Source organism: Notechis scutatus, chromosome 1 (genome assembly GCF_049901735.1).
Source record: "Notechis scutatus isolate UNSWTSFEM ecotype Mainland chromosome 1, rNotScu1.2, whole genome shotgun sequence".
Lineage (NCBI taxonomy): Eukaryota > Metazoa > Chordata > Lepidosauria > Squamata > Elapidae > Notechis > Notechis scutatus.
In genome coordinates, this window is record NC_142009.1 from 10,911,861 (window position 1) to 10,939,398 (window position 27,538).

Sequence of the window (27,538 nt, forward strand, 5' to 3'; positions counted from 1 at the left end):
CGCTTGAGAGCGGGCCGTCCCATTCTCAGCCTCGGCAGGGGCGCCCGCCTCGCGCCCCCACGCCCGACGCTGCACCCGCGCACGCCCCCGCCTCGCACCGCCAGGAAGCAGTGGAGAGCCGGGCGCGCGCCCGCCCCTTTCCCCCCACTCCGGCTCGCCTTGTCTGGTTCTCCCGCTTCTCTCCTTTCTCCCACCCCCCGTTGGCGGCGATGGTACGGCCCGGGGTTAGCGGAAGCGCGGCCGCTCAGGCGCTGCCATGTTGAGCCGCCTCCGCCTCCTTCGCCGCCGCCGCCGCCGCAGCAGCAGCAGAGGCAGCCGCCGCCGCTTGTGCTTTGTTGTCGGCTCCATGTAGCTGGGGGCCCGGGGGAGGGAGGCGGGGAGGGGGGCGGGCGGGGGAGAGCGCGGCCCAGGCGAGCCAGCCAAGCAGGCAGGAAGAGCGAGCGCGGCGAGGAGCCGCCGCCGCCGCCAGGACCAGGCCGCTGGGCCTGAGGAGAAACCATTTATATAGAGAGCGACGAGAAGACATTTATTTTTACCCCCCTCTCTCTCTCCTGCGAACGGCTCCTCCTCCTCCTCTTCTTCCCCCTCCCCTTCCTTTCTCCCGGCCGCAAAACCATGGAGGCCAATTGGACCGCGTTCCTTTTTCAGGTGAGGGGGAGAACAACGCCCGACCGTTAAATATTTTATTTTAATTTTTTTTTTTCGGTTTTATTTTCGGCTCCTTAGAACAACATCAACACCAACCGACCATCCAACCTCTTCCCCCAAAAAGGCGGCCAGCGTGCCCCCCTTCCCCGCTTAGGCCTCTTCGCCGGAGGAAGAATCCGGCCGGCTGGCTGGCTCTGTCAGCAGCGGGCGCCCTCTCTTTTCTCTGCCGCCCACTCCCCCCGCAGCGCAGCGCAGACGTCGGGGGGAGAGAAATAGCGGGAGGAGGAAGAGGAGGAGAATCTGGTTGCGCTCGCCAGCGCCGTGGGAGGCCAACGGGAGCGCGTTTTCTCCCGCTTCCCCCCCATAAATAGCTGCTTTTCCTCCTCAGGCGCCCCCCGCACAACCTTCGCACGCACGCAAAACTAAAAGCGACCTTCTTTCCCCCTTTTGGGGGCGCAGAAGAAAAGAGGGGAGGGTTAAGCCGTGTGGTCTGGGACGGGGCTGTGTGTGTGTGTGAGGGGGGGATTATTTTTTTTACTTTTTAAAGCTTTGTTCCCAATAGCGTTGGCCGTTCCCCGCCAAACTTATTTCCCCGGGTTTTTTTTCTTCTTTTCTTTCTGTTTCGTGTTCACCAAAAAAGGATAATAATGCTCTTACTGTGATTGGGATCAGGGGGTGTTTTTGGTTTTGGGGACTTCTCGCTTTGGACCACAGTCCTGTCCTGGTTGCGGTTTTTTGTTGTTTTTTTAACGAGGGGAAAAAAAGATTCGCCTCTCTCCCGTGCTTTAATTTTGCAACTAATTTATTTATGGGGCTTATTACACCCTGCTCTCCATCCCCTACTGCTTCCCCCCTTGCTGCATTTAATTTATTTATTTATTTTTTCTTCCCTCCGGTTATTTAGAGCGATTTCATCAAATTCTCACTGTGGGAGGTTTTCTTCGTACTCTTTTCCTTGGCTCAAAATTTTTGCTGCATTCCTTGTTTCTTGAATAGATTGCAGTATTACTCTCCTGCTCCTACATCCACTCTCTGTTTTCTTCTTCCCTCTCAACGTTTCAGAGAGATACTCAAAATTATTTTCTTATCCCATGTACTACTACAAAATGGGATTCTGTACACGCTTCCCTGGCTTGCTTGAATCTCTCTCCATCTTGTGTTTTCAAGCAGCCTATTTTCTCTCTCCTCCAGTACTTCGGCAGCTTTATCATTGTCTTTTCTTGTTTCTCTGGGATTCCTGACTCCCTCCCTTGCGGATATGCGATTCTCCATACATTTTACTTCAGTCTCCAGTAATGTTTGCTTTGAATTATTTTCTTCTGTTACTTCATATTAAAGCATCATTCCCCTCTTGTTTATTTCTTATGCTCACTTTTACTGTTTACTTTGCATGCTTCCTTATTTTGTAATTGCAGTTGTTTCCCATCATATTGCTATCATTGGCATTCCCATTAGCTTTTAAGATGCCACATGAGCATGTAGGTGGTGATCTGTGCTGTATTAGACTTAGTCACCCTGGAATTAATTTCTGGCTGTTACATTTTCTGCCTTCTGCACATAATGTTATCCTTGATGGTCACTTTTTAAACATATTCTTGGTTGTTTATTCTATTTTCTTTTCACCATCTTTGTTCATGGGAATGATGGGTTCTTTTATTTTGTATGCAGTATTCTACTTCTGTCTCCATTGCTACTACCTCCTGTTGTCTTCCATTTTTGAAGTGCGCTACTTATCTTTATGCATGACAAATTTAGACTCTTCCACGGCGGCGTATAACTTGGTCCTCCAATTTTTTTCTGCTATGTTGTCTGCTTTTGTACTTTGCTCCCCGCTTTTATTTATCCAGCTCTTCCTAAGAAGTCATTGTCACCATTACTTTCTTTTGCTCCCCAGTGTTGTCTTTCATTCCATCTGCCTTTTAATTTTGCTATTTTTTCTTTCATTGTCATCTCTTAAAGTAAGATCCTCTTTTACCACTTTCTGCTTTGCAGTTCTAGCTTTATGACTTTGTCTTCCTTTCTCCTTTTTATAAACATGTATCAAGATGCTTCATTGTATCTTATCCTTTCTTTTAAAAAACAGTCAGTTTATCTACTCAGTTGTCTTTTGTTCTGCTCTGCTCTTTAGCCTTTAACCTATTTTTCCTCTCTGCTAATCTGCCACATTAAAGCATTTGTTTTCCTGATTCTTTTTGCTGCAACTCTGGGAAATGCTACATGTCTATTTTAAATTATTTTATGTGATTGTTTGCTTGATAACTTGATAACATCTTCAACTTAATTAATAATATATTAATATTCAGAGGCAGTCATTTTAGGAAATATAGCTTAAGTTATCCCTTAGATACAGGTTATGCTTTAGTCTGTTTTGACAATTCAGAGGAATGACGCTGTTTACTGACACTGAATTAAAATTAACATTGGGACAGAAGTGATTTCATGATGGTGGTGATGATGGATAGGGTAGTTTGAAAGAAAACGTTCAGCTTTTTTTGCTTGAGCTAAAAAAAAACCTTGCTCAAGAGAAAATTCCAGAGATTGTTCTCATCAAATTTGGACTAAGTAGTATAAAGCATGTCTTCAAGTCAAGCTGTGATTTCTTTACAAAAAGGACTGCTAAGAACTGTTAAGGATTCTAGAAAATAAAATAAAAATGATGGTACGTATCTTGCAAGTTGAGTTATTTGAAAGCATCAGTCTTCTCTAAGGAATGCTGCATACCAGATTACTTTGTCTTTAAATCTACAAGCCAGATGAGAACCTAGGTTATAATACATTTCCCTTTTTTAGCTTGAAACTGTATATACTAATTACAATACCTCTTCTCTTTCCTGAAGGTAAAATAATACCCTACAAATTATGAGTTTGCGTCATTTGCCCACTTAGTTTTCTGTTCTTTTTAAAATGCAAAGCATGACTCCAGTTTGAAAACATGAATTGTAGGAATAAATCTGAGGTGAATGCACTGCAGTCTTTCTTTTCTAAAAGCAAAAGTCTTCCAAGTATAAGATGAGTCACTTGCTTAGGTGCCCAGTCTCTGGAAACAGGCTTAGAACATGATATTGGAATTTATTTGATCTTATAATTCATACCAAAGTTTGTGTTCTTAATTACATACAGTAGGCATAAAGTGATTTATTATTAACATTTATGAAATATGTATAGTTCAGTTAAAAGTGTAATTCGGTAAGTTCTGAATTCTGTTAATCTGTATAGCGAATATTGCATGAATTAGGAAGTAATGGCTATCCTCTCTGAATCCTTGTGGAATATTTTTTTTAAATAACCACCTAATTGATAGAATGTGGATTGTGGTGGGTTACAATGGTGCTTTTCTAGAAAATATTGACAAACCTTGTTTTGAAAAGCTGTAATAGATGGAAATTTGCATTTTTTCATTCACTACAGTAAATAGGTAAAATGTTAGAATCAGTGCTTAAAAGTCATCTTCAAATCATTGGGTTTAAAATTAAAAATGGTGTTGATTGTTATGCCTCCTTCTACTAAGTATAGTTTTTGGTAGCTAAATATATTTCTGGCTTATATCAGAATTAACGTGTTTTAAAACAGTCTTTAAGTTGCCTAGAAAGTTCAGGCTGCATGTTAATAAGACATCATGCATCTAATAGCTCATTCAAGTTATGATTCACTGATGCTAATTAGCTACTCTGACATCAAGATACAATGCAAAAAAACTTTGCCTCTAGCAACAGAACTTTGTAGTGCCAAATTTTTCCACTCTAGGTTTGTATAATGAATCATAATTTTGTTTTATTATAAAAATCCCATTCATAAAATAGAAATCCAAAAAGTATAGAATATGTATAAGATACACCAAATAAACCATGCTTTTAATTTAGATCCTTGGTTTGGCTTTACAGGAGAAGGCAGGACTCAAAGGAATATATCTTTAAAAATATTATTAAATGCTTTTGTTGTACATGTTTTTATTTACAAATTCTTAAGACCACTTTATAGGGTATAACATAAACAGCAACAAGATTTTTAGAATTGGTTAACACTTTTCTGTTTTAGGAAGTAAGAGCTGTCCAAATAATGCCTGCCTACCATTAGACAAAATAAGCTGGCAACTTCAGGCAAGTAGAATTGTAGTACATGAATGGCACCAACTTGACTTTTATTGTAATGTTTTCAGTTTCATGTGCAAAATAATTTATCCAGTTCTTAGCATACTGAATGCATTGGAGTAAAAGGGTGGCATCTTTGACTGTGACTCAAACAAACTAGTCAATAACTGGGTTAATTTGGGGTTGGGGTCAATGTGCATATAACCTTTGTAATGGAAGGTATCAAAATGAGTTATGACATTAGTAAAGATTTGAGGCAAACACATATAAGAGCTTACAAATTGTAGCTGCTTGAACCTTGCCTAGAGGATATGGTCTTTTAAAGAATTGCACTTTTCCATCTTCAGATTCTGTATTTTGTGCTCTTAGGTCAGGAATCTGTTGCTGGAGAACTTGGGCTAGAACTGTATCTCAAATTATTTTTCAATTGCACAGAGAAACAAAACTGGGTTTTTGCTGTCTAGTACTGTTCAGCATTGGGCATTGCTGAAAGAAAGTGGAATGGATTCTGCCCTGCCACTTTATATTCCCTAAATTTTCTTAAGATGTGTGGTCTTCAGCTTGCAATATATATAGAAAATAAAGAGGCATACAGTCCTAGTTTACTTTTCAGCATTGTGTTTGGTTGTATTGTTTCATTGCTCAAAAAGCTGGTTGCAGAATCATTTAGGTGAAGTCCTCATGGAAAGTGGAATCTTGTGTTGAGGTCATTCTCTGGTTACCATTCTCCATGCTATCAAATACGCTTGTTTTTTGAAATGCAGGCTATGCTTGCAGATCTTGATATTTTTCTTAGGCAACAATGATTTGTGCAGCTAAAATAGATTTTTGGGGACACAGCATAGAGCCTATTCTGAAAGCTACTTGCACTTAAAGGATAAAACAGCTGCAGGCATTGCTCCCATCTCCAGTAAGTGATTAATTTTTACAGTACTGGTGTTGACGGAATTAAAATTAACTAGTATATAGCAACAATAGCCAAATTAAGAACATCTGGTCATATTTTTATCCCAATTCTTCAGATTGGAATACAGGGAAATATCTTTGCATAGACAAACCTGTTTTCAGCTGTCTCAGGTCCTGGCTAGAAATGCTTTCTCATTTCCACATCTCTGTTCTCATGCACAAATGTAGTAGACAAAGACAGAAGACTAGTCAGAAAAGCTGAAGAGCAAAATCACTCAATTGCCATTTCCTGTCTTATAGTGTGGGTAATAGATTGTGGAAGCTTGGCAAATCATGTTATGGATCACCAGCTGGTCTTTTCGTGCCTAAAAGTATGAGCTATTTGACTTAGATCAGACTATTCAAGTGGAAAAAATCCTGTTGAAATGCAACTCATGAGAGTGTTGCATGTTGTAGGCTGGGGCTGGGATCCAAAGAACTCTTAAGTAGCTTGGGGGTGGGGCATTCAATCAGCTTTTGTCAGACAAAAGCCTTCTGTGTTTCATGATAAACTGCTTTTGAAATGGAGTGTTTCAAAACTAACTTGTGATGATGCATATAGTGCAAGATTTTGGGAGAGCTTTAGAAAGTCTTTAGCCTGATTTTCTGCATTAAGCATACAGTACTGCAACCTTTTAACTTTTAAGAAAACTATTTCTAGCTGTAAACATTTCTGAAAATCTTTTTGTTTTTGTTGCTATCATTATTGCTTCTCTTAGATGTGAACTTATAGAATAGAAAAGAAAGTTATGTAGCTGTTGGTAGTGGTGGTATACAAAGAATGCTTCTTCCAAAATGTGGTTGTTTTAAAAGAACTTTTCTACCAAAGTGTGTTCAGTGTCATCAAGTCAAATCTATTTCAACCACTATTGTAATGGGAGAATAAATTCTGATTCAGAATAAGAACAATCCTGCCTATGATTAATTCTGTTTAAGCCTAAGTAAGGAAAACCAGTATTTTTTAATATTTTTATCCTAATTTTTCAGGGACTAACTTATAAAATAGTAAAGACAATTTGATAATGACAAGTGAATTAATAGATCAAACTTAGTTCATTTCTTTAGGTAGCAGTTCATTTGGAGTATCTAAAGACTTGAGGAAAGTTATAGGATCTAAGGCTAATATTGTACAAATAGTCCTTAACTTACAACAGTTCATTTAGTGACTGTTCAAAGTTACAACAGCACTGAAAAAAGTGACATGACCATTTTTCACACAACCATTGCATCCTCATGGTCATGTGATCAAAATTCAGATGCCTGGCAACTGACTCATATTTATGATGGTTGCAATGTTCCAGGGTCATGTGATTCCCTTTTGTGACCTTCTGCCAAGCAAAGTCAATGGGGAAACCAGATTCACTTAATTATTTTATTAACTTAACAATTACAGTGAAAATTGTTCCTCTTCCTATTCTCTCAGCTTACACTCTATATTTTTAACATGGTAATAGAAACATTAAAAATACATTATATCTGCTTTATCTCTCAGGTGGTAGGACCCTCTGTAAAATAAGTTACTTGAACCATATCTCATTCTGTAACTTATTTGTTTCTGTTCCCATGCATAGTGATAAAATGAATAAAATAGGATATAATAGAATGAAATAGAATAGAATTCTTTATTGGCCAAGTTTGATTGGACACACAAGGAATTTGTCTTGGTGCATATGTTCTCAGTGTACATAAAAGAAAAAATACATTTGTCAAGAGTCAAGAATCATAAGGTACAACACTTAATAATAGCCATGAGGTACAATAAGCAATCAAATCATACTAGGAAACAGTCAATAAAAATAGTTAGGATACAAGCAACAAGGTTACAGTCATAAGTGGGAGGAGATGGGTGAAAGGAAGGATGGGAGGGTTAATAGTAATAGATCTCCAGGCTTCAAACTGAGAATAGTTTTAGAAATCAATATTTTGGAATTATGACCTCTAATTTCCTTCTAAATGCTTTTTTTCCAAGCAGTAGCTGACAAAAAAGAATAATTATTTTCTCCTGTTTTCAATTGCTTGGAATGCCATAGTCATTCTATTATACTGTATTGTTTCAGAAGGTATGAATTTCAAATTCATATTCCGTAGATTACTTTCTAGCTGAGACAATCCATTTGCAAGTAACTGAATCAACTAGTTCTTTGTTTCTCTAACTGTGGATACAACCAGGCTGTTTCATGGATTTGCTACAGAAGCTAAAGCCTATCATTGTGCTATTCTTTGTTATGTATTCATAATCTAATAAAGTAAACTGGGTACTTATAATTATATTCGTAACTTGCAGTTAACCAAATAGTCTCTCATTAAGATAGAGATCATGTAATATGTTGAATATCATGAAATACACCCAGTCATTAACTCAAAAATTGCTCCCCTCGGGGAATCAAAAGATGGGTTGCTGTAATGAGCACCTTACCACATCCCTTTGTGATGAGTGCCTGTGTTTAGAAAATAAATGGCTTATTGGGGAAATCACTGCGGGTAAAATTATGTAACTGTAGTATCATCTAGGGTTCTTTGGCTAAGGATTGGTTTTTATTTTATATAGGGAAAAAAAAGATTCCTACATGGTTTTGTTTATAAGTGAAAATTGTTAATTTTTGAGTTGCCAAGACTATAATTTATAAATGCTCTCATGTAGACAGCAGATGTAAGGTGTAATAGTTTTCAGACCGTCTTATTGAAAACACTAGAGTTATTAGTTTTCCCAGTCAGAAGTTTAGTATATGATAGGTATGAAATAAGCTTATTAAGAATGTCTATGCCTTTCCACACAAGGTGCAGATTTGTACCACAACTCATTGTTGCAAACTAACTAGAAAAAATGAACTAGGGTATGTATACTTGGATTAAGACATAAGATGGGAATAAGATAAGAATAATAAAAGACAGTGATGTTCAGTTTTGAGGTCCCTGGACTGTGTATGACCACCAAATTACTTTCCATGGCCTTCAGATTAGCTTTTAAGCCCATTTAAAAATTGTGGTATGGCTTCACATCAGGTAACAAATACTGTAGCGTAATCCTCAAAATAGGTTTATTATAATGTTTTAAAAAACATATTTTTCCAAAATCTAGAGAAAAAGATTAAAAATCTAGTTCTGCCTCTATATGTGTAGCAAGGTTTTTTTTCCAGTTTATTATCACCCCATCTGCCATCTTCAACCTTCTCAAAAACATTATGTTGCCCTCATATCAAAAATTGTCCACTTAAAATCTCTTCAAATTTTAATGAAGCAAAAAAAGTTCTGAATTTAATGGGAAAAATATTTGGGGGGAATTAAAACATGTGCAGTAGTTCTACCCATAACTTGATGGTTCATAAACATATGTTTGGTGTTGAAATACAATAATTATAAATGTTATTGACTGAACTTGCTTTAAAGTAATTTAATTATAAATAAACTACAGCTGCTGAACTCTAGCAACAGATTTTTATTTTTGCTTGCTAAGGAGAAGCAGATCGTCAAAAAAAGTTAATATTGAAGACAAAACAAAACAGCTGTGGTAAAACAAAGTATGCTGTGTACTCTAAACTTTGTATCTCCAAGAAGTACAAAAAGCACTGATATTTCAGAAAATGAGAAAAAAATTCAGGAGTCAAAATTCAGGATACAGATTTGTCTAATCGGTCTCATTTTCTGAATCTGAAGTACAATCATTGCAAGCAGTTTCTACTTTATTATGGACTCCTGCAAATTGATGAGTTGTATCATTTCATGCATTAATTTTGGTATAAATATCTTCAAACATTTTATCAATTTTCATTTAAAATGAAAACATTAGCAAATGAGTCATATTTTTTTCTTTCTTCAATATTTTGTGAGAAGAAATAAGATCATGGGACCTTTCCTCTTGGGTTTTGATATTCTTGGCCTACTACATTGTTGATGGTCAACAATGAGTTCTAAGTGTTTTGAGTGTAGGAGTTGTGGAACACCAGAATATCTTGACATTCATAATGTTTAGCAAATGTCATATATTTAAAAAAACCTTTGCTTTATATTTCCCTGTAATCTATATTCACTACAGAACATAGATAGTTCTGCTGGCTATAAAGCAATTAGTCTTCATTAAATCAGTGGAAGACGGGGTTCTGAAAAGTTATATTCACATTTTTTCTAAAAATAGAAAAGGTTGGATTCTGCTGGACTTCAAGGGAGATAATTTTATAAAAAGCTGTGCACAAACTGTTGGCTGTCTGTATTAAAGGTTGTGTATATTAGAACAAGTTTCATTTGTTAAAACAGTATTCATAATAACTGAAATCTGAAAGTACATTAGCTAAGCTTGAAGATATTTGTATAATTTTCAGCAAATGTAGCTCTGGTAAAATGTGGCATTTAAAGAATTGCTTGATGATTTTGCTGAGCACTATTTTTATTTACAGGTAGTCCACAACTTATGACCACAATTGAGCCACAATTGAGATATTTATTTGTTAAGTGAGCTTTGCCCCATTTCTTGCAACAGTTGTTAAGTGAATCACTGCAGTTGATAAGTTAAGTGAATCTGGCTTCCCCATTGACTTGGCTTGTCAGAAGGTCGCAAAAGGGGATCACATCTTGGGACACAGCAACGGTCATAAGTATGAACCAGTTGCCAAGCATCTGAAATTTGATCACATGATCATGGAGATACTGCAAAGGCCATAACTGAAAATGGTCATATGTCATTTTTTTCATTGTGGTTGTAACTTTGAATAGTCACTAAATGAACTGTTGTAAGTTGAGGACTACCTGTATTTTTGATATTTTAGAATCTGGAGAATATGACTGGAGGAGGAATTCTGGTAGTTGAAGTCCACAAGTTTTTAAGCTGTCAAGTTTGAAGATCCCTTCTGTAAGTTTTCAGTTGGGAAAGAAAAGGTTGAATCTGAATTTGGGTAAGATAGGGTTGTTTATCCATTGGGATTCTGTGTTGCTGCAATTCATGAGTCCTTTTGGATTTATGGTTCCTAATTCATCAAGTGGAGTTGTTGCCAGAGAGGCCTATATCTAGGTTCAGCGGGTGCACCAATTGCAATTGCCACTGGGTAAGAGGACCTGGCCACAATAACTCACACTTTCATCACCACCCATCTTGACTGTTACAATGCACTTTTCATGGGGCTGCCTTTAAAGAGCACTTGGAAACTTCAACTTGCCCAGAATGCAGCAGTCCTCATGCTTACTGGTGCTCACTACTATTAGCAATGATTTTCTGAGTCCTGCATTAACTACGGAATAGATTTCTAGGTACAATAGAAGCTGCTGATATTGTTCTATAAAGTGTTTATGGCTTAGCATCTGATTCAGCTCCAGAGAAAGCTGGGAAGAAACATTTTATAATTCAACCATTCCAAGAGATTTGTGGGGTTGACAGGAGTGACACTGCTTTTCTGTGGCAGCACTAGAACTTTGGAACAGCATCCCAGGGGGGGACAGGCAGGCCACCCCTTTGTTGGCTTTCTGGAAACTTAACTGAGTTTTTTCAGAAGTCTTTATCTGATGCCATCTTGCTTTTTGTGTTATTCTTTGTTATTATTTTTGTGTCATGTTTCTGATCTTGTTATTGCTATCATTATTTTGATTGCATTTAACCTCACCATGAATATTTTAACTTTGGTTCATGTAGCCTGTAGGCTACTGAAAATTGTTTGATTATGATGGGTAGTTGATGGATGGATGGAGCGCTAATGCAGTATCTGCAAAAGTTTACTTTCATAGTTTTTGAGTTAGAACCTTTTTTAAAAAAAAATGAAGGTGTAATTTGTATGGTAAACATTTGAATGTAAGAATTTTGGCAGTTAAGTGGCTTCAGTTTCTTTTTAAGTCAGAGTTATATGTTGAATCTGTGTTTATAGATTGCTAAGTTGTGTGTTTTTCTGCTGATCAACTGCACGTTGCATCTCTCACTTCTGAAAGTATGGATATTTGGTTTTAGGCACATGAAGCATCTCATCACCAGCAGCAAGCAGCACAAAATAGTTTGCTGCCTCTCCTGAGCTCAGCTGTCGAACCTCCCGACCAGAAGCCCATTTTGCCCTTGCCGATAACACAGAAACCTCAACCCCCACCTGAAACACTAAAAGATGCCATTGTTGGGATTAAAAAGGAGAAGCCGAAAACCTCCTTTGTGTGTACATACTGCAGCAAGGCCTTCAGGGACAGCTACCATTTGCGGCGCCACGAATCCTGCCATACTGGGATAAAGCTGGTGTCACGGCCAAAGAAAGCCCCTGCCACAATGGTGCCCCTAATCTCCACCATTGCAGGGGACAACAGCCGGACATCGCTGGTTTCCACCATTGCAGGCATCTTATCAACAGTCACAACGTCTTCCTCCGCTACCAACCCAAGCAGTAGTGCCGGAGCCACAGCCATGCCAGGCACACAGACTGTGAAGAAGCCCAGCAAGCCCGTCAAAAAGAACCACGCCTGTGAGATGTGTGGCAAGGCATTCCGGGATGTCTATCACCTAAACAGACACAAGCTGTCCCACTCGGATGAGAAGCCTTTTGAGTGCCCAATTTGCAATCAGCGCTTCAAAAGGAAGGACCGCATGACCTATCACGTGAGGTCTCATGAGGGTGGCATCACCAAACCTTACACCTGTGGTGTTTGTGGAAAAGGCTTTTCGAGGTACCATGTAGAAAATCCCAGGCGAGCTCAAGTATTGGATTTTCATTCCGTGTTCGCGATGGGTGGGAGGTGGGAGGAATTGTGATAGGAAAGTAAGAAATGGGGAGGGGGGGTGGAGATGGGGACGAGGGCACCGGGAGCAGTATCTTTGCATTTAAATCTGCAGTCAGCCTTTGCTAATGGTGGGAAATAACTGCTTGTTTAAAATTCAAAATTAAATTAGCTTGCCTTTGGCCTGTGATGAAGGTATAGGGATTTTTAAGGCACTTTTGTAAGCATTACTATGTAAGGCATTAATTTAGCAGTATTGTGAGGTCACACAACCTCCATTTTGCTTGGATAACCTTCCATTTTAAATGGCTAATAGCCCTTAAGATAATTTTTATCAATTTAGATTTTCCAAGGAAGATTTACAATAATTACAGGAAACTCGCATGTGTAGCTGAAGTTTTGTGATATTATGAAGATTTTCTCAGAAGAGTTGAGATCATAGGTCTGTGTATCTGAGAAATTCCTCTTGTGCAGGATGTTGGAGATTGAATAATTAATTAATTCTGTGTTTGTGTAACAATTTGCTTTCTTGTGTTTACTTTTCTTCTTTTTCCACAGACCTGATCACTTAAGTTGTCATGTCAAACATGTCCATTCCACAGAGAGACCTTTCAAATGCCAAGTAAGATTTTTTTTATTGATCTGTATTGCTTAGCTTATTAAGACACCCAAATGGACTCTAGTAAACTCTGAAGTTAGACATTAGATGAAATGGAAGGTTCAGAGCCAAGTATTAACATTAGCCCCCATTATGACCCTTGGACAGCACATAGCTAATCTCTAAATGGTAAAGAGGGTTGGGCCTGATTAATATGGACAGACACCCGCAGGAAGTGCCAAAATCATAGGCAACTCTGGAAAGCCAATAAAAGTTGCAAAATAAAGACAGTGTCAAATGCTTTTGTTAATAGGGAAATTACAGTAAGTGAGCCTGGTTCAGAAGACTATCTTTAAAAAAAGTACATTGGAAGTTAATAAAAGACTGAGCCTGGGCATTATCCCCATGAACTAGATTAAGTAAGAATCAGAAAGAGTTAGAAGGCTTATTGGAAATAGATTGAAAAAATTATGAGACCAAAGAAAGTCACACGTGAGCAACAACAGCCAAAAATTAGTCATGAGAAAAAACTAACTTGGACTGATGTTTACTGGGCCAACTGAAGGTTTACAAAATAATTACGTTTTACAGTTTTCAAACTCTTCATTAGTAAGTTCGTTAAAATCCAACCTCCGCCCCCAAAGAATGATGGTAGAAAATATTTATGAATGTGGCAGATTCCGTAGTAAAATGGAGTGAAAGGGCCTCCAAAGTTTGCAGAATGGGTTACATCAGGCCAGAGATGGAGTTTGGCTGCATTTTCCCAGTTATTGGTGCTTCATCCTGGAGGTTTTTTTAAAAAAAAGATTGGACATTTGTCTGGGATGGTATAAGATCTCCTGACTTGAGCAAAGGTTGAACTAGAAAACCTCCAAGGTCCCTTGATTCTATACATCAAGAAAAAGAAATAAACAGATAATTGATTACTCCCTATTCTTGGAAATATAACATCTAGGTGATTATGTCAAAACTATTTTTATCCTATCCAATGTGCATGTATTTTGGTTATAATAATGAGAGTTGTCTTTATCAGCACATTTTGAAAGGCACCAGATTGGGGAAAGCTGGAGCGCAACAATGATTAACACACAAATAAAGTAAAATGCAACAATAAAGAATATCTAAATTCCACTGTTTTTGCATTACAGTATATGGAGTATTTTTGAATAATGAGCTATGGTAATGACATCTAAAATACAGCCTTCCTTGCAGCCACTACTAAACTTCATTCAGTGAAGTACCAGGAGAAGGGCCTCAGAGCTTTACATAAAAGAAGATGAAGATAGTTTCTCTTCATAGCTTGTGATGAGAAAAGCTGCTGGGATATAGGGATGTGTAGGGGAAGGCGTTCTGTGTTCCTAATGGTTTCAAACCCATCCAGTGAAAGCCTGAACATGGTTCTGTTTTTATATATTTTACCTTTAGAATAGGCTGCCCGTTCCCAAAGCCTCTGAATAACTAACAATCAGAAACATTGCCTCCAGTTAAAAACAAACCCCTAGAAAATAATATGTAAATCCACATATAATAAAATTAAAAATAATGACCATAGCAGAAGTTTCAGAAAAATATAAAGGCTTTCAATGAAATTTCATTTTAGATACCATACTGTGGCTGCTACCATACACTTTTAGTAGATTTTGCATTAAGCCAAACAATTTTGGACTTAATAGTGACAATCTGTTTTAGTTATGGAGTCTTACTAGGACCTAAAGAAGGGCTCATAACTATTGATTGGATGCCAGAATTGTTTTCAGATATACAGCATGGGTAGGCAGCCAATGGCCCTTGGAAGTTTCCCCTTCAATGCCTGAGGGCTAGTGGACTTTCCAGCAATTTTGAAGGTGAAAATGCACAAAGGAAATATTTAGTATGAGCCTTAAAATAACCCAATATTGAGTTTAAAAAGCAAATTCCTAAACCTGGGGGAACAGGATGAATCCAGGGCCGCCTTATGGCATAGCATGGCTCTGCCCATCTTACTTTGCCACCTGATCCACTGTGGCTTCTCTTTTAAAAAGTAGAGCTCTCTGGTTACCAAAAGATTGCCTATCTTTGTTGGTTTGTTACTGTTCCTTTGTCCAGGTTGTCATTTTGCCTCTAATGTCAGACTCTGCACTTGTTTAGGCAGGCTAGCATTTTTTAAAGTGGGCTAATAACGTACATTAAAAAAAATATTCCTCTTCTGTTTAGTTTTACCAATGTGTCTCTAAGCTGGTTCCTGATGACTCATTTTGGCCATTAAATGATTTGATTTAAAAGAAAGAGTGATTCATGACTTTCAATCTGTTTTTGGCTTTTTTAAATGTAGCTGCATAATGGAAAAGAAAATAATGTCCACAGGCATTATCAGGAGATTGTTATGAGAGATTACCTTGATCTGCTAGGATATATAGAAACACTGTGTCAACCTGATTAGTGTACTTGTCTTTGCTTTAAGGAATGAAGGTTTTTTATACCTGAGTATTTTATACCTGAATATTCAGCTCTTACACATAGTTTATTTAATCCTCTATAAATATACTGCTGTCTCTTAGCATGGTCAGTTTAATTTTATCTGGCTATATGTGCATTGAAGATAGTAAGAGTAGCTTAAATAGTATTGCTAGTGGCTCTTCATTCAGGCCTTAGGTAAGGACGGTTGACGTCCCACTCCTTTTTTCCCATCTGGGTTTGTTTTTTCTGTTATCTTTGTTTTTTTATTTCTTGTACTGTTATTTACTTTTAAATGTTTTTAACAATTTGTAAATCACCTTTACATACATCAATTTATAATAGTTATTATTTGCAGTGTGAGAGTTAAAGCATTTTGGTATTTATTTTAATTCAGTAAACTTCATGTAATGTTATAGTCCAGTACTTCCAGATTGAAAACTTTATTCTGCTATGGGCACTTAATCATGATTCTTCCTCACCTTGTATACCTATGAAAAATATCTTTCCTGTGTACTACTACAGTCCAAATTTAGGTTTGCTAGTTTATTGTTTGTAAAAGTCGTATGTAGTAAGACGCATTATTATTGTGGGAACAGTACACCTATTTGTTTAATTATATCATATTCATGTACTTATTGGGGTGCATTAAATGCAGAGTTTTGAACTGAATTGCATTACATTCCTCTGCAAAGATTTCTTGTGAGGAATTCAAGGTATTTTATCATGCACTTAACAGTTAACTATTAAAGTTAGTGTTCAGTAAATGAGTATTCTGCTTTAGACCTTCTATTTCTTTCTGTATAGACCTGCACAGCTGCCTTTGCTACCAAAGACAGGCTGCGGACTCACATGGTGCGCCACGAAGGAAAAGTGTCATGTAATATCTGTGGTAAACTTCTGAGTGCAGCATATATTACCAGCCACTTAAAGACACATGGGCAGAGCCAAAGCATCAATTGTAATACCTGTAAACAAGGCATCAATAAAAGTAAGTGGTAGCTTCTTGAAGAAAATGTCTTGTTTTGCCCTCCAATGTAGTGGCATGCAATTGTTGAAAAAACAAACCAACCCTGATGATTTAGGTCATATAAGATGGGACTGGTATCTTACATATTAGATCTGCGAAGATGGGAGTTTTTGGAAACTTTTTTCTTCTTAGAAGAAACAGTCTGAAAACGGTCAGGTTTAAAACTTTGACTGCAGTGTCTCTCCAAAGAGATTGGAATCTGCAAGGATTGGTTTCAGCTGTCTTTGCTGCCTCTATGTTTTTGGCATGCTATGACTGGCGGCTAAACAAGTTCTTGGAAAAAGCATGTATTCATCCTGATGCAGTTATTACCGAAGGTAATATCTTCCGCTGTTTCAGCAAAAATGTCTAGTCATGTCAAGCATTTGTAAAAAGTACAATTAGGGAAAATCTAGAGTTTACTGGAGACTTTGTCAGCCCAATAATTCACTTTGGTTCCTTTCTGAAGCCTTCAATTTCTTTCAATTCCTAAGCTAGAAGCCCAAATGTGATCATACTACAGATAGTCCTTGACTTACAACCATTTATTTAACAATGATTTGAAGTTACAACAGCCTCAGAAAAAAAGTGATTTACAACCTGCCCTCTGAGTTATGACTGTTGCACAGTCACCTGAATACCATTTGAGTGCTTGGTAACTGGCTCATATTTACGATGGTTGCGGTGTTTTATGGTCATGTGATCACAGTTTGCAACCTTCCCATCTGGCTTCTGACAAAAATCAATCGGAAAAGCCAGATTTGCTTAAGGACCACATGATGTGCTGAACAACCTCCACTTGGTTGTAAATTTGGGTCCAGTCATGTAATGACTTGCTTAATGACCATATCAATTAGCAACCAAAGTTCCCATCCCAACTGTGGTCGTAAGTTGAGGACTACCTGTATAAGCAAATAAAATAACAAGCTCACCTGTGGTGGCAAATAAAACTGGAAGATCTATGAATGCATCTACCATGGGTTCCTCTAAGAGTAGATTAAAGTTACATTCAAAATTTGCAGAAGTCTAGCTATATTTGTAAACAGTTAACTAGGTTGTGTAAGGATTTTGCATAATGTATAGGAAGGAATTCTATGAAAGTTAGATTTCTTTGTGGATCATAATGAGTTCTGGCTGCTGAATGCAATAGAAAGACAGTAAAAAAATGAGGCAGTACAATACTCTGTGTACCTAAAGGAACATGGATTTTTTTAGCTGTTCTGCAACTACAATTATGGCACAGGAATCCACCTACAATAGAATATTCTTTCTTGTGTGCTAGTTTTTTTCCAGTTATAGAACATGTCAAAAGACATCTGCCACCTGTTGCCTAGGTCTTGCCTACGAGACTTGTCTGCCAGCTGTGTCACCCCCTTCTTAATGCTTATGCAGATCACATTTGATGAAAGCATCTGTGTAAATGGATACTTTTTGGCTCATATCTCGGCCCTATTTCCATGGTTGCCCAAACATAGATGAAATAATATAAATTTATGCTTAAGAAAAATGCAACTGGAATCTATGTAATCAAAAGTTTGTGTGAAAGGTTTTGGACTAGCCCTTCCCAATACTGCCATTCCTCTCCTAAGTTTTTCAGATCTTGGTTTGTTCCGAATAACTTTTGTTCCTGCAGCAATCCAGGGAAGGTAAGTTAGGCTGAATCAATTTGATGAGCTTAGTGGCTTGACAAGAATTTCATTCAGGCTCTCCATATCTAAGATATAAGTATCTATTATTCCAACTCAGTACAATAAATTATACAGGGCTGTTTCATTTACATTGCAGAATTTGGGTTTTTCAAGCAAGAAAATCTACATCTTCCTGCGTGTGAGTAACCATGGTTTAAATTTGATATGTTTTAGTATGCTGATCAAAAATGCTTTTTGCAAGATTGATAACTTGTATTTACTTTAAAGCAGTGGTTCCCAAAGTGGGCGGTACCGCCCCTGGGGGGCGGTGGGATGCCTTGGGGGGGTGCTGAGAGGCAAGGGGGCCGGCAGGGGGGTGCTGGAGGTGAGCGGCAGGGCACAATTCAGGGGTGAGAAAAAATCCCGCCACGTTCGAGGCGAGGCTCCGCAGGATCACCCCATTGACTTGCACGCTCTGGTGCAAGGAGCTCAATGGGGTGATCCTGGGGGCCTCACCCCGAACGCAGCGTTGGGAAAGGAGAGCAAAGCCAGAGTGAGCAAAAAGCCAGAGTGGCTTTGCTCTCCTTTTCAAACATCCCCCCCGCCGCTGTCGTGTTCAGGGCGGCGGGGCTTTGGCCCGAATGTAGCGTTGCGAAAGGAGAGCAATCTAGTCCAATGACCTGCTCCAGCAGGGTTGGAAGGGAGTATGTGCATATGTGTGTGCATGGCTGTCAAAACTCGAAAAACAGGTCAAGTAGTTCTGGGAAGGCCAGTCATAAATTAGAACACTTGCTAAGCAACAGGCCATTAAGTGAGGACCACTTGTATTTGGTTTGCCAGTCACCAAACCACGCCCACCCAGTCATGTGACCAGCAAGCCACACCCACCCAGTCACGTTACCAGCAAACCACACCCTCAAATTAGGCCACGTCCACAGAAATTTGAATCCTGCCCCTGGGTGGGGGCCATTGAGGATGAGTTTGTAGCACCAAGGGGGCGGTGGACTGAAAAAGTTTGGGAACCACTGCTTTAAAGATCGTTTGCGTTCCATTTTCTGTTGAATGATGTTAAATATTGTATTAGCCTTTATGGTGGAAACTTCCTATTACTTCCCATTTGTTTGTTGTAGCAACAACTGCGATCACTATGGAAGAAACAACTACATCCTCTTGTCCTCTGTGTACACACACATTGTCTCTTAGAACTATGTGCTTCATTTTGGCAAATCCACATTATAGAAATTTTGTAGTTCCAGTATACATTTACATGAAGGAAAGCAGTTACAGGTAGTCCTCGACTTACAACTGTTCATTTAGTAACGATTCAAAATTACAATGCCACTGAAAAAAACTTGCAACCAGTCCTCATATTTATGACCATTGCATCATCTCTACAGTTCCATGATTTAAATTCCAGCGCTTGGCAATTGGCATGTATTTATTACGGTTGCAGCATCTCGGGATCATGTGATTTTCTCAACTGGTTTCCAACAAGCAAAATCAGTGGAGAAGGTTGGATTTGATTAATAACCACATGACTCACTTAACAACTGCAGTGATTCACTTTAACAGTTATGGCAAATATATGTATGTATGTATATATGTATATATGTATATATATAAAATAAAATAAAATTGGGCATATCTCACTTAACAACTACTTTGCTTAACAGTGGACATTCTGGTCCCAGTCGTGGCCATAAGTCAAGGACTACCTATGTCTCCCTTCTAATAGAAGTCGTCTTAAAATTCTTCATGGTTTGAAAGGGTTAAGCTACATTTGTCTAGAAATACCAGCAGTAGATTTCATGATAGGGATTCAATTTTTCTTGTTAAATGTGCTTAAAATGGTCTTGTGTGGCTGAAACTAAGATGTCTCAGCAGAGGGTAAAACTACTCTGTCTTAAAAATTGTACAATTTAGATAAGACACAAAGATATTAAAACTCCCACTCCCTCCTATCAATACTAGAATATTTAAAATACCTGCTCTTTATAGCTTGAAATGAATAAGATAGATTCTAGGTTTTATTACATTTCTGTAGCTTCATTTAATTATCAGGTCTTTCAGTCATGGCAAACTTTAAACTTTGTAGATTTGGTTGAAACTTCAGTAGGGATTATATCTTAACAATTTCCTTCTGATGGCAAACAAGCCTCCAAAAGCAGAATGGCAAACAAGCCTCCAAAGTTTATTGTTCTTGTGCTGAACTAACAAAATCACTTATTTTGTTGTTTATTATGGGAAAAATTAATACTGTATTCAAAGTCTGTAAAATGTGGTTTTTAACTTAAAGTTTCTTTCTAATTGAGAAAATTCTAATTTGCACCCGTATGTATTTTTGCATCTTTCTTAAAAAATAATGTGGCTGGAACAGCTTGTATGAATGAAGAGAGCAACAACCAGAAGCAGCAGCAGCAACAGCAACCACAGCAACAACATGTCACAAACTGGCCTGGAAAACAAGTTGAGACTTTGAGACTATGGGAAGAAGCAGTTAAAGCAAGAAAGAAAGGTAAAAATTGATGGCAGCAGACTGTTGTTCATATGTATAAATGACTGGTATACCAGGCAGGAAACATGGAGTAAATTCATGCTCTGTAAATATGCAGGGGGTAAGAGCTACTTGATAATCTCTGGTGATTGTGGTGATCAGCCTGCTTGTCATAGATTTTTACTTCCTGATTATGTCAAGCAGTTACTTTATGAAAGCAGGCTAGGAAATGTTGTGAAGGTTGCCTATTGTTGTTTATGTCAAAATTTTGATCCCTGGCCCTATCTTCAAGTTGAGGGCATGATTTCTGAGAGGATCTGGCTTTTCTTGTTACTTAATCAGTCTTGTGCATAACAGATACTCAAAATCCTAGCAGCTTCATTAGTGCTTCAGTATGATACAGATAGGGCCACTTTATCACACTGGTTTTCAGACTTCCATAGAGGAAATTCTCTATAGCTTGGAGAAAGCCTGATCACTTATAATTTATAATTCTTCATAAGGTGGATAATTTTAGTTTTTCTAAAATATTTTAATTTGGCTAGAAGACATCCAACCTCCATGATTCTTGACCTTGATGCCAGTCTTAATTGCAGTTGCATCTGTCTTTCAGTTTTATAAAGTTGCTTTAACTATTGTTTGTTTTTACAAATAAAATTTGCTAGGGTTCCCATTTGCCCTGATGACTTCTGTTTGTGGCATTTTGTTGCCTTTTTATGACTCATTTGCTTTTAACTGGAAACTAGTAAGACAAGATGTTCAATAGCAGTTAGAATTTGAAAGAACCAGAATTTCATATGGAATTGTGTGTGAACGTGTGTGTGTTTTTGTTCTCTCCATATCAAGGGAAGGGGAGAGTTATATGTGTTTTGATGGCTTACATAAAATAAGCAGTTTTTGTTGCTATAGCCATTTTTTACAAAGGTATCTAATTCAGTGTTTAAAATAGCATTTATCTTTATTATATTATTTTAAATTGATACTTTTCATTGCAACGAATCTCGAAGCAAGCATAGTAGTATATATCCAATGTCTACTATGCAGATTAGAGATCTGTAGCATTTTCCACCCTTTGAATTAGGTGCCTTGTTTTTATTTTTACTTTTTTACAAGTCGATGGACTTGTTGTTTTACTAGTCTTAAACCATACTGGTTTAGGAGTTATATGGAAGGATTACTGAGCTCAATATGTTTATGTTAAATATGATGAGGAAATGTGAATTCAGAATGAACTGTCTGGCTTTTCTTCCCTGTACAACTCGCCCCTTCCCTTGAAATTTAGAGTTTTGAAGAAGCCTATAATAAACTTTCATGAATAGATTTGAATATATTCCTTGCTTAGTCTCCCCTGAATGCTTTGTAAAAAAGTTGAGATTTCTGAATCCAGCATCAGTTAATGAATCCCATCCATGTGGCAATCTTTAGAGCACCCACAGACATATACCCCTGCTCTTATGGCTTATTTGTGTTGCACATTTGAACTGAGAATGTAACTGGACCACAGCCATCTGTTGTGCTCTGGCCTGGATTTTTGCAGTTCAGATCCAGTTTTCTTAAGTACATATGATGCACCATGCTGAATTATAAGAGTTTCCATTCATTTTTCAAATTAACTTTAAATCTTAATTCCTCTAAATGTGTTTTTTTCATTCTATTGCTGATGCATATTATGAGTTTCAGGAGCTTGGTCCCTTTTTTATATAGAACTCTGCATGCACAAAACAGCAATTTTCAGGAAGCTGGCATTGGAGCATGAGGTAGAGCTGACCTACAGAATACTAAGCTCCCGAGGAGCAGACCATACTTTCAACTTAAAAAGGAAAAAAAGTGGGTTTTTTGGTGCTCTCTGAGCTTGGTTGCTTTCTTGCAGACATTTAATTACCAAACTAGGTAACATCATCAATATTAGACTGTAACAGAGCTCAGAAAAGCACCAAGGATCCCACAGTTCAGCCCTGAGCTACAAAAAAAAAATATTTTTTAAGGAGAAAAATGCTGGTGGTGGAAGAGAGCCTGGGATCCTGCAGGTGATTGGCAGTCATCATTCCTCAAGATAGATCAAAACCCAGCCACATATGAGAAATGTTCTTTTACGTGGTTGCAGAATAAGCATTTGTGTAATTTCTGAAAATGAGAGACGAAGAAATCCTAATGGAGGGTGCACGAAGAGAGCAGAAGGATATTGGAAAGCAGAAGGGGCATTATTTTGGTAGATTCTGATTCTCTTGAGTGGAAGGCTCAGCAGTCTTACCTGTTGAATTGATATCGTACCTTTTCACAAGGAGATCAGGGCAGCATATATAGCGCTCTCTCCTCCAACCCCCAACCTGTGGGGTATATTAGCCCGAGAGTTAAGAGCTGGTACAAAGTCATCCAGTGAACTAACAGTTGTGGGTGACTTGAACAAGTCCAATCCAGCAACCTGATGGCTACACCACATAGCTGTACGGTAAAATGCAACAATTGCCTTCCCTCTAAAAGTAGAGCTTAATGGCTAAAGCGGAGACCAGTTGCAGCATAGACTGCTCAAAAGCAGCAAATCTGATTGCTTTCCTTGCTTTTGCTTCCTGGCACACGAAGAAGATGTTTGGCATCTTGAAGCTTATATACCCTGTTGCTTTCCATCTTGCTTTCAGATAAAATTCTTTCAGCGCACCCTTTCCCCCTCACGTACAGTAATGTGAAATGAATTTTGCGTCCTGGTTTTGAGTTACTATATAGATTACCATTATATATGCTCATATAGTTGGGCTCACACATGCATAACAACCCAGAACTTGGTAGTGAAAAATAAAGAGTCTGCTCTGGCATTGTGACAGCAAAAAATAATTTCGATTTGGAACAACCGTTGGAGAGAACCTGCAGGTCAGGCTTGAAAGAACTATGCGGCATTGATCTTCTCATACAATCAGTCTCGTAGCATACATAACCAAGTCAGATCTTGGTTGCATGCACACTTGCTAAGCTCAGTTAATGTTTATTTTGAAAAGTTTTGTGTGTGTATATGTTTGCCTAGCTGCTCATTCATTATGGAGCCAATTTAGAAAATGGGTTAATTTGGTAACTTGATTTAGTTGACTGTGAATATAGCTTTTAAATCACGCCAGACATAAACACCTGACACCATGACAGAATTTTAGAGTGAGACCTTTTAATCGTGCACATGCTCAAATACAGTCTGTATGATGTTATGGGAAAGGGAAAACTAGAATTTATGTATCATTGAATGGCTTAATTGCAACACCTTTCCTCCACCTCCCAATTTTGATTACAGAAAGTCAACAGACTCTGAGGCCAACTTCAGTCAAGCAAGGTAGGGTCAGATACATTTATATAGCTTGTATTATAAGGCTGGACTTTCAGCTCTCCCACTTTGAAGTATTTTGGGGTACAAGGTTGCAGTTTCCATACTGAACATAATAATTGCTCGGCACAAAAAGAAGCACCCCAGGTCTTTCCCTTGCATTGCACCACCTGCATTCTCTTGGTCTTTGTAAATATGTCTGGCTCTCTTACATGCACTGGAGTCAGTAGCCTAGGCCTCTCGCGAAAACCACGTTGTTGCCACATAGTAAATGCGATCTGGTGTACCCCAAATTGACATGAGTGGCTTTTATGTCTGTTTATTGGTTTAAGCTGAGATTCCCAGTTGCCACTGGTTTTCCCAATACCAGAAGTTCTTTTTCCAACTCCATGGGAACACAAGTATTCTATTGATAGCCAGCAGGTGGTGCTGATATATAAAAGTAGCTAACTTTTCCAGTTCTCTCTAGCTCCAATAGTGGCAGAGTGCCCTTGGTGTTACAGCAGGGAATCCATTCTTAATCATTAAGGCGAAAACTACCTGACTGGTGGGGTTTGATGCACTCATCTTATTGACTGGGGTTTTACAATAACTAAAATACTACACTGATTGAATGATTCCACGAGTTGTGGTTAAATTTATTTTAAAATGAAATAATCAGGTAATAGTGAAAATTAGCTTTGTGTATCGGTCCCTAATAATGACTTTTTAAAACCTTCACAGAATGTCAGTACAACTTTGAGAAGGCTATAGAGTACGTACCATTCGGTATGTACACTCTCTCTACTTATAATATTCCTCTTCAGAGGACTTTCTGCTAATACTGTGCTGCTTTAATGAACAAATCCCCCTCTTTTTATTACTAAAAATTGCCAGATGTCTTGAACACAGATGAATTGCATGACTGAAGATATTATAGGTTGTAGAATTAGTGTTTAATAATTGCATTTCTGAGTATTCTGCTTGAGAATATTTGTTATTGTATAATGAAAGAAACTATTAAAACACATAATATATTCATTGCTATTAAAAAAGTAGTTTGCCAGTTTACCAGAATACATGAGACACAGGCTTATTAACTTGTCTGCAAGCCCTTAATTGCTGATAGACATCTTGCATTGTGATTTGTATGTTTTTGCTATTGTGACATAAGCTGTCAGCAAAATGGGCTAGAGTTGGAAAGGTCTAAAATGCCCAGTGGGAAAGGGGTTTGTAGATAAGAGAAGGCTGACTGGCATTGAAAAAGCTTGCATCAAAATTTATTCTAAGGACTGTCCCGTTGGTGTTTCAGAATCTTCTCTGCTCTGTCCATTTGTAAAGCCACAACTTTGGTGTCATCTCTTCTCTTGTTTTCTAGAAGCTGCCAACTTGTGCCAAACGTCCACTGCTGCCCCTACGCCTGTGACTCTCTCTACTCCCTTCAACATAACCTCCTCGGTGGCATCTGGGACGATCACCAACCCAGTCACTGTGGCTGCTGCAATGAATATGAGAAGCCCAGCCAATGTTTCGAGCGCGGTTAACATCTCCAGCCCAATGAGCTTAGGCCACCCTGTTACCATAACCAGCCCTTTGTCCATGACTTCTCCGTTAACACTCACCACACCTGTCAATTTACCAACTTCAGTCACTGCTCCAGTGAACATCGCACATCCAGTCACTATCACCTCACCAATGAATCTCCCAACACCAATGACTTTAGCTGGCCCTTTAAATATAGCCATGAGACCTGTGGAAAGCATGCCTTTCCTTCCCCAGGCATTGCCAACCTCTCCCCCCTGGTAAAAAAAAAAAATCTAGAGCAAAAACTTCATGCAGTATTAAAAAGAAGAATAGAAAACAAGTCCTTAAGAGCAATTAACCTTTTTTAAGTTCATAGTAATGAAACCAGGCTAATTCATTTGATGCAACAAAAAATCATGCTCCAGTTTAAAGGGAAAAACACCATAATCAGATCCTTCGGTTGGCTGGCTGTTGACTTATTTCTGGATCTTTTTCTTTCCTTTAAACTGGCAATGATGTTTGAAAATCAGATGAGAACTGAGCCCAGTTTCTAAACGTTTTGAAAAGTTATCATTATTGATAACTGAGGAAATTGTAAATGAAAAAAACAAACCTCTTTATCTAAACACTAGAAGGCTCCATATATGGAGATTTCCACAAGTACAATGTGGAGATGAATCACTAACTGGCCAGCTCTGTGACTCTCTGATTGAGAAAGTATTGTAGCGGGTTTTTTTTTTTTAAGTAAATACATTTCATGGTCCTATTTTTTAAAAAATGCATTTAAGTAATTATGCATTTTACCTTTTGGGAATATGATGATTTCAGGCCGAATTCCCTATGGGAAAAGTGATACCAACTCTGATATGCAAAGCATATGGTAACTTTTATCATTCTAACTTCTAAATAACAATAGGGATTATGACCTGGTATTTTGGAAATGTAAATAGTAAGTGACATATTACCCTAAGGGAATATAACCTAATAGTCAGCATATTAAAAAAAAGAGAACTGTTTCATGTTTGGCAAGGAACAGCTGTTGCTGGTAGAATAGGATTTGAAATCTACGTGAATGCGTCTCTAGTCGAAATCCAGCTGGGACTCTTTATTATGGAGAGCATACAGTGAGCTTTGAAACATGGAAAAATGGCTTTAAGCTTGAAGACTGTGGAAGTGCTGGGTAGAACATGTGTCTGCTCTCACTCTCTCAAGCAGAACCTGCTGATGTGACAAGAGAGCAGGTGTTGTTCGCGGAAAGTTTTTTTTTGTCTTATATTATAAAATGGTATACAGTTTTTATTCTAACCACTAACTAGTTAGGATGCCCCTTCAGGACAAGCCAAGAGAGTGCATCTTATTATTTTGTGTTTCATTTTTTTACCTTTTTTGTTCCCCCTTTAATCAAGTGTTGTGCAGATTTCTTTGACTTTGTAAATATTTGCAGAAGAAGCAACAACCATCGTTTGTACTTTTAGTTAATTGTGTTAACAAATAGTTATTGATTTGTGGAGGTTTTCCATTAACTGACCTATCCAGTGAAGGGAAATCCTCTCCCTCCCTGCCAAACAGTCCCATTAAAATACCCAAGAATACATCCTTTATTTTATCTGTACATAAAGTAGGATGGAAAATCTAGGGAAGCAATTTTTTTAGGCTATCATGTCACAGTCACTTTTTAATCTTTGTTTTTAAAGACGTACCCTATAGCCAAGACAGTATAAAAAATAATTGGAAGGGAAAAAGTGAGAGGCTTTCTGAGAAACTCAGAGCAAGGATGCCAATCCAATAGCAATCAATATTTTCATTTTTTTAAAAATGGGATGCTGGCAAGCCTGAGAGGGTGGAAGTCTGCTGTTTTTGTGTTTATACCCATCGTGTCAGTGTAAAAGCAACATTTCGTATTTCTGAGGCAAACGTCTGAGGTAGACAGATGTCCAGATTATGTGAAAATGGTTCTAGGGGCTTGGACTACATAGTAAAAATGGGGGAAAATAATAGAATTTAGTGTAAAATAATTTTATAAATGAACTTTTGTACCTTAGGACATCAAATTGTACAACTTTTGTATATATAAAAGCTTAGGAACTTCCTGTGTAGCAAAAAGAACACATTCCTACACTTTTAATGTATATGTTTGTTATAATGTCATGTAAACATACGCCCCATGTTTGTGCCTTTTAATTAGTTTGTCTCAATAAACAGAAATGTAGAGA

General features: G+C 38.1%; 1 protein-coding gene across 6 annotated transcripts; it reads left to right on the forward strand.

The window, feature by feature from the left end:
- The first annotated feature begins 397 nt into the window (after positions 1-397).
- VEZF1 (vascular endothelial zinc finger 1) lies at positions 398-27,538 on the forward strand. Of its 6 annotated transcripts, none has more exons than XM_087956746.1 (9): positions 398-648; positions 11,608-12,326; positions 12,915-12,978; positions 16,195-16,378; positions 18,182-18,223; positions 20,402-20,539; positions 23,793-23,831; positions 24,546-24,590; positions 25,180-27,538. In XM_087956746.1, exons 1-9 carry the CDS (start codon positions 616-618, stop codon positions 25,605-25,607), a joined length of 1,692 nt encoding a protein of 563 aa, XP_087812872.1. In that variant the 5' UTR covers positions 398-615; the 3' UTR covers positions 25,608-27,538. The 6 variants fall into 6 exon arrangements, with proteins under 6 accessions (XP_087812872.1, XP_087812877.1, XP_087812885.1 ...); XM_087956751.1 differs by having other exon boundaries at positions 11,608-12,305; XM_087956759.1 differs by lacking the exon at positions 24,546-24,590.

Excerpts from the sequence above, each read along its gene's own strand:
- VEZF1 (XM_087956746.1), top strand. The coding sequence starts at position 616 with ATGGAGGCCAATTGGACCGCGTTCCTTTTTCAG. Across the intron at positions 12,979-16,194 it reads AGAGACCTTTCAAATGCCAA|ACCTGCACAGCTGCCTTTGC; the intron begins GTAAGATTTTTT and ends CTTTCTGTATAG. Across the intron at positions 18,224-20,401 it reads AAATCTACATCTTCCTGCGT|CTTGTATGAATGAAGAGAGC; the intron begins GTGAGTAACCAT and ends TGGCTGGAACAG.